We start from the raw sequence: 15,823 nt of genomic DNA, 5'->3' as shown, positions 1-15,823 counted from the left end.
CAGTGGGAGGGAAAAATGCCTTTGTAGTCCTGATCGTGCTGTTGCTTGAGCAGGTCATCTCACCTTCAGTGGAAAATACAGAACCAGTGGTTGGTGCAGGGACCAGGACCCCTCCCACACTACTATTTATTTATTTTGTGTTTCCCCCACTGCAGTTGGCTGCAGAGCTTTCCCTCTCTGGTCACTCCTCTGGTGCTCTCTGCTTGGCAGAAGGAGCACCCAGATATCCATCCTCCCTCCAGCCTGGTTATCTCCATTTGCTGCTAGCCTGAGGAGGGTGAGGAACCTCAGCAGCACTCGTGTGCTTGGAGTGTAAAAGACATCCCAAGGTGCCCTTTCCCTCTTCAGTGCCATCCCCCTGGGTCTGGTGGTGAGCCCAGGCTGTGTGTGGCACGTTGGGTCTCTGTGTCTCATGGGTGTACATGGAGGATGCTCAGCCCTGGGGCTGGAGCTGCTGTGGTTGCTGGAGCCCTGGCAGGTGATCCAGGTGCTATCACAGGAGATGCTGTGGATGCCTTGCTTTGGCAACTGCCTTGGAATGAGCTGGGCAAGACCTTGGTATGAGAGCTGACTCTGTGTCACCATCCCAGTGTCCTTAACACAAGCTATGATTTGTGAATGTTGTAAAATATAAAATCTTTTCTTACAATGTGTCATTTTTTTTCTTTTTATTTCCAGATGCTCTCAATATTTTTGTGCTGACAAAAAGTTTTACTTTATGTTCGTTGTCTCCCAGGTAAACGCAAAGCGCTGAAGTTAAATTTTGCAAATCCACCTTTCAAGTCCACAGCAAGATTTACTCTAAATACTTCTGGAGTTCCTTTCCAAAATCCACACATGTGAGTATAAAGCCAACGGCACAACTAGTGGAACAACTTTGAAATGAATTATCCAACACCCAGTGTTAGTTACATGCAATTTGATTAGTCCAGTTATTTGTAGGTTGTTTAAATCTCTCTTTGAGTCACTGTAAAAGATTTTCTTTTCCAGAATTAGAAAAAAGCCTAAATTGGGATCTTCTTGGTTTGCACTGGAGCTAATGTCTTCCAGAATTGATTGAATTGAGTATTGTAGCTGATAATGCTAAATACACTTATAATGAGTGTTTAGACTGAATCACTGTTATTTTCCTATGTCTTTATTCAGCTTATTACTTTTTGTTAGAATTTATTGTTTCTGTGTTACTTGTAAAAGCCATAACTGTGATAAAATTGTTTCCAGCACTAAAACAGACCAAGGTTGAGGACTATCATTTTAGCAACAGGGAGATGTTAGGGGAGTTATGCAGAGATTAGGGCTCAGTGAGTTTTCTAGGCAGTTTAGCCCCAGGATATCCCTGTCCAAAGCCTGAGAGCAAGTGTGACACAGAGCTGTTCCTGACTCTAGTATTTACCAGGGTGCATCAGTACCAAAAAAGATCAGCTTTGTATCCTCAGATCCACCAATCTAGCTGGACAGTGCTGCTCTGCAGCTAGTCCCTGTGGCAGATGCAGCAAGCATGCAAAAGTTGTCCCACATTTTTCTTCTCTAAGGTCTCAGGAGTTTTGTCAGTGTCAAGTCTCAGAAACTGCACCTGCAGCCTCCCTGCTGCCTGGGCTCTCTGGAGTGTCCCTGTCACAGGCTGCTCCTGCTTGGCTCTGCATGTCACTCCCTCTGTCCTGGAGCTCAGAGCCTTCTGCTTCCCCAGGACATACCTGCTGGGCTTTGTTCCTGGGAGTTTCTTTATGCTGGGGATTTTCAAACAGGCTTTTATCAAATTAGGAACATGTTTCTGATGAGTTATTGATAGTAATTACAATATAAGAGAAATTTGATAATGTACTTTAGATGATTCTTAAAATCTTGAGTGATCTGTCCAGCAAGTTGTCCTCTTTCCTTCTCTCTCCTCTCTGGAATAGTGTTCTTATTGGTTATAGAGCTCACATTTAGATACTGGCTTTTTGTGTCTCATCACATCAAACTCTTGTAAAGATTTTCTGCAGAACCCCTTCTGGGGCTCTTTCATTTCTCTAACCTTGTTAGTCCATTAAATAAAGGACTTAGTCTCAGCTAGTGAGTCCCCACCATCAACCATCTCCAGGGATTTGACTTTTCTGTGTTTATCTGTGCAGATTTCTGTCTTGGATTCACTGGAAGTCGCAGTGGTTCCTGTCTAGCACAGAAGAGCTTTCATTGTTAGTCTATGGCATCTGAAGTTTCATGTTTGTGCAAGTAATTGTCAGCACTGTCCAAGACACTATTCTTTCTCTGTGGGAGGTGCAGTGTTGGCAGGGATTGGATCCAGGGCTGGTTAATGGTGTTACTAGGTCTGAGAGCTTGCAGGTGTTTTGGGTTGGATGTGATAGCTGTTCATGTGCCAGAATTGATGGTGATGTGTCTATGCTAAAGCTTTCTTGGGAGGCTGCAAGCTGTAATTGCCATTTCTGTTAGAAAGAGATGGATGCTGTTAGCTGGGTTGCTTTCTCTGTGTTGAAACTGGCTGAGCTTGGATGCAGCAGATTGTCCTCGTGCCCTTTCTGTGTCCACAGCAGGTGCTGTTCCTCAAAAGCAGTGTTGACATCTTCTGGCTGCATGCTTCTGTCAAGTGTTTGTCTTGCAGCTGATGTATCTCTGTCTCCTGCCTTCTTCCCTGAGATGCTGGAATGACTTTTTCCTCAGTAGACTAGAAACCTTTTCTGGACTTTGGATTTGAATACTTTGGATATTTCAGACCTCCTTGCCCGGACGTGCTCCTGATGCAGAGTGTTTCTGTTCACCAAGCCACTTCTCAGCCTGGTGGAGCCCAACAGCCTGGCTGTCCTCCCAAAGTGAGCACTGGCTCCAGACTTCTGGGGATTGTCCTGGACAGGCCCTGTTGGTCCAGATGGGTGGATCTGAAGATGCAGCGAGGTTAATTTCTCACATGACATCTGGGGTTCTGTGATTTGGATCCACTGATCCAGGGGTGTCCTGCTGCTTCTTCCTGAGGTGGTGTGTTCAGCAGCAGAAAGTGAGGCAGGGGTTTGGAAGGAAGGTCCATTCTGGTTCTGTGACTGCATGTGGTGGAGAGGTGTGTCTTGTTTGGTTCAGCTGGAACTGCTGCCACCAAATCTGCTTGAGAACTGCAAAGAGATTTTCATCTAGGCATAGTATGTTTCCTGCCTGTCTGTGGGGCATCCAGCACAGTTGTAAACCTAATTTTACATGTGACCTGTACAGGGCAAGTCAGAATAGAGCCTGAATTGCAGACAGTAGTTGGGGAATATAATTCATACTTGAAAGGATGCAGTCTAGAAAAGAGGTAAGAGTTTTACTGATGGCTGATGCCTGGTCGGAGTCAGAGAGGCTGTGTGGTCACCATACTGTGCAGGCTGGAGAGCAGTGGAGGCTGTGGAGACCTGCCAGGTTAGCCCACAGCTCTTGTGAGTTCAGGCTGACTTTGTCACTTAGACCAGATTAACAGCTGCTAACTTTGTTTTCCCTGCAGCAAACATTGCAGAGGCTGGAGGACACAAGCCATGGTTAGGGTGAGCTTTTCAAATTCCAACCCATTATACCAACTGGAAAGCATCCCACCTTTTACCTCATCTGTCCTGTGTCCAAGTAGGATTTAGGTCACAAACAAAATTAGATTACTCCGTTATCTATGTGGAAGCTTTACAGAGCTGCTTGCAGCTGGTTGCCTTTGCTAAAAGGAGATTGAGATCACACTAACAGGAGTGATGTGGTGAGGTGTCAATGTGGCTGTGCATGGCAGGATTTCTGGCTGGGCTGTGCTGCCCATTGCTCTTGAAACCAAAGTGGAAACTATTTGGCTGTAGATGAGATTTTTGGCTTTCTGGAAAGCTTTGTATTCTTGTGCAGTGATACTTGGATGTTGACTTAGAGGATTTAGATTGACCTGCTAGGAAAGCACAGTGAATGTTTGGCATTTGGCTGACAGCATGGTGCTTCTTGAGTATTCTGTCTGCTGCCTGGAAAGTCTCTTGACTCTGAGTTGCCACCTCTTGAGAACCTGATTACCAGAGCATTGCAGTTTCCCCTGGAAAGGTGACAAAATGAATTAATCTCTCTTAATGTACAGACTTGATGTTTGATGTGTCTGGTATCCAGTTGAACTCCACAGTCTCCCTGTAACTTGTGAGTGTCTTCATGGATTTATTGGGACTTAAGCTTTCCAGAGCTGCCCTGCATGGAGCTTCTCCTTCTGACACCTGGAGAGTCACAGACTTTCCAGAGAGCTGCCCCAAGAATGTGCTGGATGTTCTACTGAACTGTCAGAGCTGGATTCTTCAAAAGCCAGGGAAGGTCCAGTTGCATATCAGACCCTGCTGCTTCTTTTATTTTCTGTACAATTCAGGGACTGTTATTCCTGGGAAGGTTTTTTTTTCTGGCTGTCCCAAAGCCTCTCTGCCATGTCTGTTGCTCTTTTAATCTCCTCTTTGGCTTTCCCATGCTCTTCTGGTGTGTGGGGTTAGGCTCTGTAGCTGGTGGAGTTCTTTAGGAAGTAACCTGAGAGAGTTCCTCCCATTTTTGGAAAAAAAAAAACAACCCAAAATTTAAACCCCAAAGGGGAATATCCTTAACTGGCATGTTCCCTACTACTGGTGTGAATTTTCCTGTAAATATTTCTGTCTCTTCCTCATTTCTGTAATTGTCACTGATTTCTTTTACCTTTCTGCTGTGTGATGCCTTCCTGTGGCAGGGAGTGCTGCCTGGAAGCCTTGGAGGCAGAATTCAGAGCCAGAGGTACCAAGAATTTAATTTTTTTTCTGTGACTGAATCTTTCCCGTTTCCTGAAAGTTGCAGAATCTGAATGTAATCACTTGTATTGTCAAATCAGCACAAGTGAAATGCAACCTCCAAGGCCTCAGCAGAGACATTTCAGTGTTTGGGAGAGCCTTTAGTAACCAGGCTTTCACTTTTCATGCAAACATCATCAATGCTGGAACAATGTTTCTTCTGTAATTTTTTCAGGAGCATTTTTTGAAAATGAATGAATTTTGCCTTGTATTTAGCCTTCCTCTTCCTTTTAAGAGTTTACAAGTTCATTTGGCCAGTGATCTCTGCATGACAGAGATTGTGTCTCTAACAGACTTGAGTATCTCTGGCATCAAGTAGGTCACTGCTTCAGAGAAGGTGTTACCAGAGTCAGTGTGAGATTTTTCACTCAATGTACTGTGTTATAATGAGGCAGATTAGCAGTACTGCTTTAAGGTCTGGGCTTTTTTTGTTGTTGTTGGTTTTTTGGATTTTTTTTGTGATTTTTTTTTTTTTTTTTTTTTTTTTAACTTTCTAAGTTTTGGTATTCCTTTAGTGCAAATCCTCTCTGCAGAGGAATTTTTTGCTGTCTGCAGCTTCCAAGTTAAACTTGTCTGGCAGATCCAGATCCCTTGGAGCTTCACTGCCCTGGTAGGACTGTTCTTTCTGTAAGGGTTTGATATCCCAGCACTCAGCTTCTGACTTTGAGCCTTCTATGTCTGGAACCAGAGTTTGGACATTGTGTATCTCCATTCAGCTAATTCACATGAATTTTTCAAGGGTGCTGAGCACCCTGTGGCCTTTCTGCCACACTGCAGGGACATGAGCTCTTCAGAACTTCTGGGAACTAGTAAGCCACCCTTGGGTGTCTAAACCAAATCCAGCCTGATGTTATGTAATGACCTGGCTCCCATGGGTTCCAGGTGTTTCACAGGTGCTGAGTGATTGAGCTGTGCAGTTTTAAATTGTTGCACAAATCTTTGCATTCCCCATCCTGTGGGTGGGAAACTGGGACATGCTATCTTTTGAAAGAGGCAGAGGTTAGGCCAGAGGTTTGTGATGGAGAGTTCAGCAAGGGTCTCTGATCTGTGGTCCTCAGGTAGCTCTGTGTTGCCTGTCCCACCTGGCATGGTTGGGAGCTGCTGTCCTGGTTCTTGTGCACACAGCCATGGTCGGAGCTGCTCATCTGGGGGCAGAATTTGGACCTTGCAGCCTTGACCCTCTCAGTGGATGCATAACAGGACCCCTGCTCAGGGCTTGGGGTAAACTTGTCCCTTCCACATTGATGGGTAAGAGGATGGTGATGGTGGCAAGTCACCTTCCAGGGCACTGAGAGCTGACCTGTCCTGCCCAGACAGGGACAGCAGCTGGGTACTGGGGTGGCACAGGAGCTGTGGTGGCAGAGACATTGGGTTATCCAGGGTGGGACAGGCTGGAGGCTTCTGTGGCTGTCCCTGTGGGCCCTCTTGGCAACACAGCCATCCTTGGCCACTGAGCTGGGACACAGATGTCTCACCACCAAGGCATGAACATCCTGCAGTTCCTAATGGTGCAATGGCTCATGCTTGGGCTGCCTCCTCAGGGCTGTTCTCCGTGGCATGTTGGGCAAAAGAAGGTGGGATGGGGTAGTGGCAGAGCTGTGTTATCTGTATAGCTATTTCTGATAGTGTTGTCCTCACTTTTCCCAGGGACACTTAAGGTGGTGTCTGGGGTAGGTCACTCAAGGGTAGTGGTTTTGAGTTGGCCACCAGATTTTTTCTACTGAGTTGAATGGTGTGTGGATGGGGGTGAAGCATTCTGGGTCAGTGGGAATGAGAAGGGTAGAGCAATGACCTGGAAATGTTCATTTTCAAACTGCACTTAACTTCATTCAACGTGAAATCTCCATCAGTGTGGTCTGGTAGGACATAGAGTGTCTGGACAGATGTCTCCCTTGGGTAGGAGTTTCCTCTAGACTTCCCTTCTCATGCCTGCTTTGAGCTATGTTGCCTCCCCTTCATCCACTGAGGTGGCTCCATGGGTGACCTGTGGTTGGCCAGGTCCTTCCCTGAGACAGGTACAAGGTACCATCCTTGACTCCATCCATGCTCCTGGCAAAAGTCAGGTGTCTGCAGCCTGTGCAGGAACAAGTTGTCCCTTTGGGGTTACCTGTCATGCTGCAGAGGCTGAAGGAGAGCTGGGGGTAGCCATTTTCCTTCCTTAGCTTGGTTCCAAAAGCACAGGTTTATAAAGCTGAATATGAGGTCAGTGCTTTGATAATACCTTGTGTAGTCTGCTGAGGAAGATGATTTAGGGGAGTCTGTCATCCTGGCCATAAAGAATTAGAATTTCCTCCATTCTGCTTGCTGTGCATGAGATGAGGGATGGTGCTGCCTTTCTTTGAAAACAGTTCAGGGCTTCAAACTGCGGAGAGTTTGATGTGGTTTAAGAATTTTGGGTTTATGTAATTCCTCTGGTTGTGTCCTGATGGTTCCAAGGTAGCACTAGCTCTGGCAGGAGCAGAGCTGTCGCATCAGTGTGCAATAGACCCTGGCAACTCTTGAGCTGCAGCCCTCTTCACACATGCAGGGGACACCTCTGCTCCTGGCACAGCTGCACAACTCACACCAAGATGTAACTGCTGCACTGCTCGTTTCAAAGCAGGGAAAGTAGGTCGAGGAGTTTCAGAGTTGGTATCAGATCTTCTCTTCATGCTGTTTTGTTAGCAAAATTTTCTCCCCTTCTGTCCTTACCTTTATTTTGAGGTGCTGCATCTCAAGGACAGCTGTGTACAGGCTCTAGGAAACTGGTTGTAAGTCTTGCTGTGTGGAGACTTTCAAAGCCTTCAGGACACCGAAATACCTCAGTCTTCTCTGGAGGGCTCACAAGAAAGTGAGAGACCACAGCTACATTCATGTTGGACTTTTCCATAAATAGCATCTGGATCTGTTGTATTCTGAGTATTTTAAGACTGGTGTGCTTGTCCCTTTAGCTTTTATTTGGAAAATTCTGTAAGCTGTTCTAAAACTCACATTTCATACTTTATAGAGAGGATGAGATTTGATGCCATCTCTGAGCATTCAAAATATCTGATCAGTTATTCACCAGTAACTTTTTATGGTTAAGGCAAGATCCAGAATTCCATTTGATAGCCAGAAGCTGCTGAATCTCTCTCCTGCCATGAGCAGTCCTTGGAATTTGAGCTCTTTGATCAAAATGATCCCAAGCCACCTGTGTGTTTCCTGCATGCCAGTGTCCCAGGATGCTCTGAGCTGAGTGCACTGCTGCTGTCCTGCCCAGGAGGGAACACTGGGCATTGCTGTGTCTGTGCTCATTAGTTTGTAAGGCAGGCTCTGAAAACCCATCATATGCAACTGACTGCCATAAAAATTTTTCAAGGGAGCAGGAGATGCTTTTGCTCATATATCTAAACTACCTGAGAGCATGGGATGACCTCTTGGCTTTCTGTAGTTCCTTTCTTCTAGCCCCATGAATCTGATCTGCTTCCTAAGCTTTTTTTTTTTTTTAATTTTTGATCTAAGGTCAATGGGGCTGTAGTTGTGCCATCCTCACATTCTGTGTTAGGGACCTGGCACATGGCTGGAGTCCTCAGGCTGAAGAGAGCCCAATATTTCAATGTTCCCCTCTCTTTCTTGGGCAAGTGCAGTAACTGCTGGCTTCTCATGCAGAATATGCTGATGTTTGGAGAGAAAAATGGGATGAAGTGGAATGTTATGTGTAATATCTCTGAATACATGTGTATAAATAGATTTGTGTGCACACACAGGTTTGTGTGTACACCCATTTTTTTGATAAATATCTTGTTCAATAATTATTTGCAAGTAGCAAAGTAGAACATGGCTTGCATTGAGCTGAGCTTGGTGCCTGTGTCTCTGCTGTGTTGGGCAGCTGGTGGAGCTGGGCTCTGACCCTGAGGGGCTGTCAGTGTCACTGTTAATCTGAGAGTACCAGGCATGGACTACCACTGTTCATATCTGATTGGACTCCAACCCTTTGACTCCAGATGGAAAACCACATTGCTGCAGGAAACCCCTGTAAACCAGCACTTGGAATAAACTCTGCTCATTGCTGCTCTGTGTGCTTGGGATCCCACATTTCATCAGAGCAGGACAGGCACATACTTGATCTCTTCAGACTTCAATCACCACCTCATGGTAAAGTGGCTTTTGTTTTCCCCTGGCTGTGGAAAAGTGAGTCAACTCTTCTGCTTTGTGGGTTAAAACTGAAGGAATCAGTCATTGCTCTTATCTTCTGTACACATCAAGGAATGGAGAGTAGAGAGAAGAGCCTTCAGGTCCAGAGACTGCATCGACCCAGAGGTCTTTGTCAACAATTTCTGTCCTCATTCTTTGCACAAATGGGTGACTTCCAGCCTGTGCTGTGGAGGACATTGGGTCTGAATGAACAGGATACACACAGGAAAATCGGCTGTTGAACAGAGTGATCATGGAAAGAAAGTATCTTGTGGTGGACAGGATGGATATGATGGAGGTGGGGGTTGGCCTGTGGGACTGAACTAGTTTTGCTATTCTGCTTGTTTAGGGAACAGGCTTCTGCAAGGGACTTAAATTGTCTGGGTTTGCTGTGTATTGTGTCTGTGAAAACTACAGACATCCTTGATATCAGATGGATGTTCTTGCCTCATACCACCTTTCCATAGAGAGAGCAAACCATAAAATCATAGCATAAACTGAGTTGGAAAGGACCCACAAGGATCATTGAGTCTCCTTGCCCTGTACCCTGCAAAAATCCCACCCTCTGCTTGGGAGTGTTGTCCAAATGTTCCTTGAGCTCTGGCAGCCTTGGGACTGTGACCATTCCCTGGGGAGCCTGTTCAGTGCCCCACCCTCTGGGATAGCCAGCCTAAATCTAAATGGCCAAGCCAGTCTGCAGTGGATTATGGCAATGCCAAACAGTTGTCTTTGTTGAGCCTGTTCTAATTCCTTCCTTCCTAAGATAAGCTTGGAATAAATCCAGGTGAGCAAATGGTCCTTCATGCCTGGTGTAAGTGGTGCTTTTGCAGAGACAAGTGTGGATCAGTTGGAAGTGCTTGTTCCTGAAATCTCTTGCTCCAGCAGTGTGAAGGTAGTTGACCTCTCTGAGGAGCACAGGGGCTTTGCTATAAAGCAGCTTGTGTTCTTTTCTCTCTGATATTCTAGGTGGGTATTTCACACCAGTGATAAAGGTGGTTGTCTAGGAACATTGATTTAGTTTTCTGTTAGCATCCTTGCAGAGCTTACAGCAGACCAGCTCTTGGCTCTGAAGGCTCAGTGAGAGCACTGTGCCCCAGCAGCCATCACAGAGGAGACCAGCATGGAAGATCTCACCACACTACTGGAGCCTGGGAATTTTCACCTGCTCAGCACAAATCTTTTGTCTTAGAGAAGGAACATTTTAAATAAAAGTGAAATTTGGTCTACTTGGTCTTGTTATGACTCTTTTGGTCACCACATTCAAGTAGCTACATCTCTAAATAAGCAGTCTCTGTCTTGCAGTCAGGTGCTTTCTGTGTCTCCCATCTGTCCTTGTCTGCCACAGAAAGAAATACATGACCAGGTGCATTCTTGGCAGTGAATTTCAGGTTATTTTCTGCTGTCATGCTGCCCAGAGTTTGTGAGATACTGTTCAGTTGAAATCCCAAAAGAGAAGTTGGACTTTACCAGACTTGGGTTGTAGTTTTTTGTCCTAGAGAAGTTTAAATTAGAAAACCCCTTCTTTAGACTATTTTGAAACTAAACCATTTCTCACAGTTGAATTAGCAGTGCTCATTATCTGCCCCTCTCAGGTGGTTCCAGAAGGAGCTGAGCAGAGCCCCTGGTTCCTTTGCTGGCCATTGGTCCATGGCTGCAGTGGTCAGTGGTGCAAGGATCCAGGGCTTGTTCTCCACACAGTGCTTAGCAGATGCCAGTCTCACCCAAGCTCCTCCAACTGCTCTGAGATAACAAGGCCTCATGTTGAGAAAAATTTCTAGAGCTGGACAGCTTGAGGGACTCTGAGATGCAGAATACAATTTTTCTTCTTAGAGATGTCTCTAGTGTAGAGTGGTGATAACTCTTGTCAGTTGTAGGGCTCTGGAGGGAATAAGTAAGGATGTAGCTGTTCAATTCATTCAGATTTATTTGGGAGAGGGGATCTGATGAATGGCAAGCCCACCTGGGATATACCACCAGTCCTAGATTGGTGGATTCAGGATGGAAGCTCGATTTTTAATTTTTTTAAGGGTAAAAAGTTGTTAGTAAGATCTGCCTTAGCACAGGAAAAGCAGTGCAGGGATGATCAATGTGCCTCAAGGGAAGCAGCATGTCACTAACATACAAATATTTGGCTAATATGTTAATAATGCATGTTTCTAATTGTAGTAATAATACAGTTGGAAATAGTTCTCATTGCTATAAGGAAACAACTTGCTTATGACTTAATATGTTAAAATGAGTTCAAATCATCGGGTGCTGCTTTGCCCCCAAGGAGGGGAGGTTGCTTAGGTGGAAACTGGAAGAAAAAGGTCTGGCTGTGATTTGTGCTCAGTGGGCAGTGTGACTAGCTGAGTATTGTGTTGTTCGTTATTGTGTCATGTGATAACAGCACCATGTTTTCCTGTCATTTCCACAACTTTTCCTGGCTGAAGTGACACACAAGCAACCCTGGGTAGTAATCACATTGTCCCGTTCAGTTTCAAAAGGAGAGAAGCGGACCTCATCCAGAAACTTTCCAGCAGGCTACAGTAAGCTTTCCTGTCTGTTAGCCATTGTCAAATCTTCTCCATCCTGCAAAAATGGCATCTCTTAAAGTAATGAAATTGTCTCAGAAATAGTGTCATTCCATTGGGTGATTGCTGTGTAATAATGATTTTGCAAACTATTTATGGTCTGTATTGAGGTTATTTTGTTGGTTCTTACGGCTGTGCTCGTGTCTCTGTTTGCTGTTCTCTCTCAGGGAGCTGCCCATGACCCAGGAGAGGAAATAAAAAGAATCAGCATTCTCAGAAGTGTTGTTGAAATTAATTAGCTCAGAGTTTTGCAGTATTATGCTGAAGTTCTTGACTCCAGTTTAAGTTTTGAAATCCCAGCAGTGGTGGGTTCAGTGAATGTGCTGCAGTCTGGCTCATGGCCAAGTCAAAATGAGTTGAGATCAATGTGCTCAGTTAAATTCAGCTCAGTCTTCACCACGGTGGGTGGGGAGGTTTCCTCCATGTAAGGGCAGGGTTAATCCAAATCCATTGTAACTCAGTATTTTACCAGGGGAGCTTAATGCAAAATATTAACATTTTAAAAGCCTCAGACAAGCCCCATTGAAGCCAGGGAGATTCTTAGCAGCCTTGACCACGTGCTGGGCTGAGACATGTGGGTTGTGGAAGGGCTGTGCCATCTTCTGCTTTTTATTATCTTAATTTTAATGTTTTGGAGGAGGATAAAAAGCCAGAGTGCTACCAGGGAGAATTTCAGCCTCTTGGTCACAAGGAAAGGGAGAAAATATGCTTTGCTCTTGTCTGGGTAGGTCACAGGTGCAAAACTATTTCCTTCCTTTGCCACATTTTCTGTATCTCTTCTTCATGTTTAGGAATCTGTTTCTGAATAGAATGAAGCCTCAGGACAGCTTACATGGATCAGAGCAACCCCAAATTAGTTCTGCCCTTCTTGCAAAGATGATGTTTGTTCATGAAAAGCAAAAATTTCTTATTTTGAGAATCCAAAAACTTTGTGACAGCATCAACATTTCCACCCCTCTAGGAAAAGTAACAGAACATTTCTTCTGGAGACTTTCTTTAGTGAGGTTCAAACTAGAGTTGATACAGTATTAGCATTGGCCTTCAGGAAACAGTTTTACAAATGACACAGACTTTGAGATAGAAGAAACAAAGCTCTCTGAAACCTCTCCACGTTTCCTTGGTAGGAATGTGTCAGCCACAGTCCTAAAGTGTGTTTGAACTCTGAAACTGCACAGTATCATTTGAACCCTGCAGTTTGCCTGGAAGCTTTTTTGTTAGGATTTACATTTTAGCTTTGGCTGATGGACCACAAACCATTTTTAAAAATATCAGCCTTTTTACCAAACCTATGGAGAAGTAGAATATATTCTCATGAACCCTAGGGAAAATAGGAGTTTTAATGAGAGACTTCTGAGCAGAATCCAGCACCAGGCAGGCTTAGGAAGCACAGCTGGCTTGCTTGGATCTTTCTGTTTCTGCAGATTTTATTCATGTCAGCTGTACCATTGAATATATCAACTTTTGGTCTTCTTTGAGTCCTGCAGAGCTCTCAGCAAAGTGAAACAGAGGAGATAGGCAGCTACCTACAGCATCTTTTTGGCCTTGCTTCATGTCTGTTGACTTTTAATTTTGCTTAAAATACCCACCAACTTTTCTCTACTTCTTTCAGCAGTCCTTCTTTTTCATGCCAAGGAAACGCTTGTTTTTAGAATCTGTGGCCTCCCTGTAGTTGATTGTTAACAGCAGGGCTCTGGGAACTTTCCCATCCTGTCTGGGAGTTTCCCAAGGTCTCTGTGGGTTCCACAGGAGGTTTTGGGTCCTGTGGCCATGCCAGCCCTTGCCAGGCTGCCCAGCTGTGCAGCTTGTGGCGAGCAGCCCCGTGCCCAGCGCGGCGGTGCCTGGCGCCAGCGCCCGCCCGCCTCCTGCCAAGCTGGACACAGCTCTGACAAAGGACAACTGTGTGCAGGACTTGTTGTCTTGCTTGGTGCTCCTAATCCCTGGAATAACTGCTGTGACAAGCATAGTAACCATCTGCACTGAGACCGACACATTGGTGCCTTTCAAGTGCGAGGATCTCAGCCCCCTTTTGCTTTGCTTTTCAACAATTTTCAAAAGCAAGATTGGGAGTTGGAAGCTCAAGCCCTGGCTGAGTTTTCAGGAGCTGTAGTCACTCTAAGGTGTTTTTGGAAATGCTGCTTTTGACTAGAAGAGTATCTAGCCTACTTCAGCTATTTATATTGTTTTTTAAATCATATATGAAGCTCCACAAATCTGTCTTATACATCCTGGGCATTTGGAGAATATGTGTCCAATTTTGCATAGCATTCCCAACCTTAGAGAGAAGGTTGGATTGCACAGCTTAAAAACAAAATAAGAGAAGGCACGTGCCTGCTGACTTTTGTGCAAACCTTGCACTAATCCCAAGTACTGGGCACTAACTGCTTTTGACCTTCACTGGATCCTGGGCTGGTTGTCCTGCTATTCTCTGAAGCAGGCTGCTGTAGTATGCAGAGCACCAGGATGTAGTGCAGGGTTTAGACAGGCTTTTTTGCATTTGGAGTCATGTCCACCCTATGGAATTATGCTCTCATACATCTGCAGCAGAGCAAACATACAGATAGGTGTCCTGCACTCACCATTTAGTTTTTATTGCTTCACTTAGATTTACATTAAAAAATTCCCAATTTAGATCAATGCAGAGAGTTTGTGTATTTTTGACATGGGAATCTCTTGGGATTTTGATTTACACTGAAAAATTCCTGATACAAAGTGCAGCTTTTTTGACTTTAAAAGCAATTATTGCATTCCAGTTATGACTCTTGAGGTGGGCCATGCTGCTTAAAGGAAAACTGCCCTGCTTGCATGTGGCAAATCAGCTAAATGAGCAAAACCTCTATTCAAGTATCTGTCACTCTGTCAAGCTGGTGATTTGGTTATTTGACCATTTCCCTGGGTATTTGAGAAGAGCTAAGCAGGAGCTGTGGTTGTGAGACAGGGCAGATGGCATCATAAATACATAATGGAAATGGAGCCAGCTCCAGGACAGGAGGGTTTGGGTAATGGTAATGGTCTGTCTCAGTCCAAAGCCCTGGAGAGCTGCAGAGCCCTGTGTGCAGCCCTGGGCAGGAGGGGATATCCCCCAGCTCCCACCTTCCTCCCAGCAGCTCGAGGCACCATCCTGCAGCTGGGGAACAATGGCCCAGATCTGCTTTCACACCACAGCTGGGGACACACAGGCTGCTTGTGTGACAGGAAATAATGAATTCCAATTCCCTTTCTCTTCTGCTATGGGGTCAGGAAAGCTGAGTTTCCTAGTCTTGAAAAACAGAGGGAAGAGAGGAGAAGGGTTTAATTGCTTATTTGAATAAATTACCTCAATGTTTAAATTTTTTAACTCCATGAGAGCTTTGATACAAGCTATTATTTTCAAGCAAGAGCTGAAAAAGGAGCTCAGTCAGTGAAAACTCAACATTTCATCTCTCTGCTGTTTTTTCTCTGCTTTTTTGAAGAGGATTTAGCTCTCAAAGATCATGCTCCTTCATGCCCACCAGCTGGCAGGAGGTGAGGCAGGAAATGCCCATTTGTCTGTGCTTCCTTGGCATAGTGCTTCTCACCTCCCTTCCTCCCTCAGAACAAGAACTATTTTTATGGCACTGACTAAACAGGATGGTGGAGCAGTTAGACAGAAACCAGTTCCCAACAGAAGCTGTCTGTGAGACACTTGGCACATGTGGAGGTCGTGTTTCTTTTCTTTTTTTCCATTTCTTTTTTCCTCTGTTCTTTTTTGTCATTTTGCTGCCTTTTTTTTTTTTTTTTTTTTTTTTTTCATTCCTTGCTTTTTAGTAAGCAATTTCCATGGAGACTCCCACTGAATACAGGGTTTGTTGTGCTCAGAAGCTCTCAGGTGACATCTGTCCCACCTTTACTGTGTTGTAGCACTGTCAGGTGGTTTCCCTAATCATTCCTAAGCACAGTGCAGGGGCACTGTAGGGACCAGCAGATTGAAATCTTGAGCTGGGCAGGTGAGAGAGCAGAAAACACCATGGCAGACACAGCCTAGGAGTGGGGAGAGGAGCTGCTTTCATCAAACAGGTCAAGGGGTCAGGACATGCAGCTGCTCCAGTGCAGCAGCACTAGCCCTAAGTGCAGCAGAGGAAGCCTTTAAACTGTAGCTGCTCCAGTCAATTGGCCTTTTGCCCTCTCAAAACCTGGGATCCCAATGAATCCCTGTCATGGTTGGGTCCCCAGCTGGGTGGTGTTTGCAGCTGCTGGTGACCAAGGTGGGATTTATCAGCGTGGAATCAGCTGTGATCTGTTTATTCCTTGGCTGATAAACTCCATCAGCTTCCTGTGTTGGGTCAAATCCTCCATGTGTCT

At 45.2% G+C, this 15,823-nt stretch overlaps 1 protein-coding gene across 2 annotated transcripts in view; it reads left to right on the top strand.

The window, feature by feature from the left end:
• Nucleotides 1-15,823, top strand: part of MAP2K4 (mitogen-activated protein kinase kinase 4) — a 66,402-nt gene that overhangs the window by 25,457 nt on the left and 25,122 nt on the right. Inside the window, exons 2-3 of one of the 2 annotated variants that reach the window (XM_079323165.1) lie at nt 737-839; nt 11,366-11,461. In XM_079323165.1, the coding sequence (XP_079179291.1) occupies nt 737-839; nt 11,366-11,461 (199 nt within the window). The remainder of the gene's footprint in view (nt 1-736; nt 840-11,365; nt 11,462-15,823) is intronic. The other variant, XM_079323166.1, reaches the window with a different exon arrangement.

The sequence above is a fragment of the Erithacus rubecula genome, assembly GCF_903797595.1.
Source record: "Erithacus rubecula genome assembly, chromosome: 20".
NCBI classification, from domain to species: Eukaryota; Metazoa; Chordata; class Aves; order Passeriformes; family Muscicapidae; genus Erithacus; species Erithacus rubecula.
The sequence above is the reverse complement of the archived record's forward strand: the minus strand, read 5'-3'. Positions and strand labels throughout refer to the sequence as shown.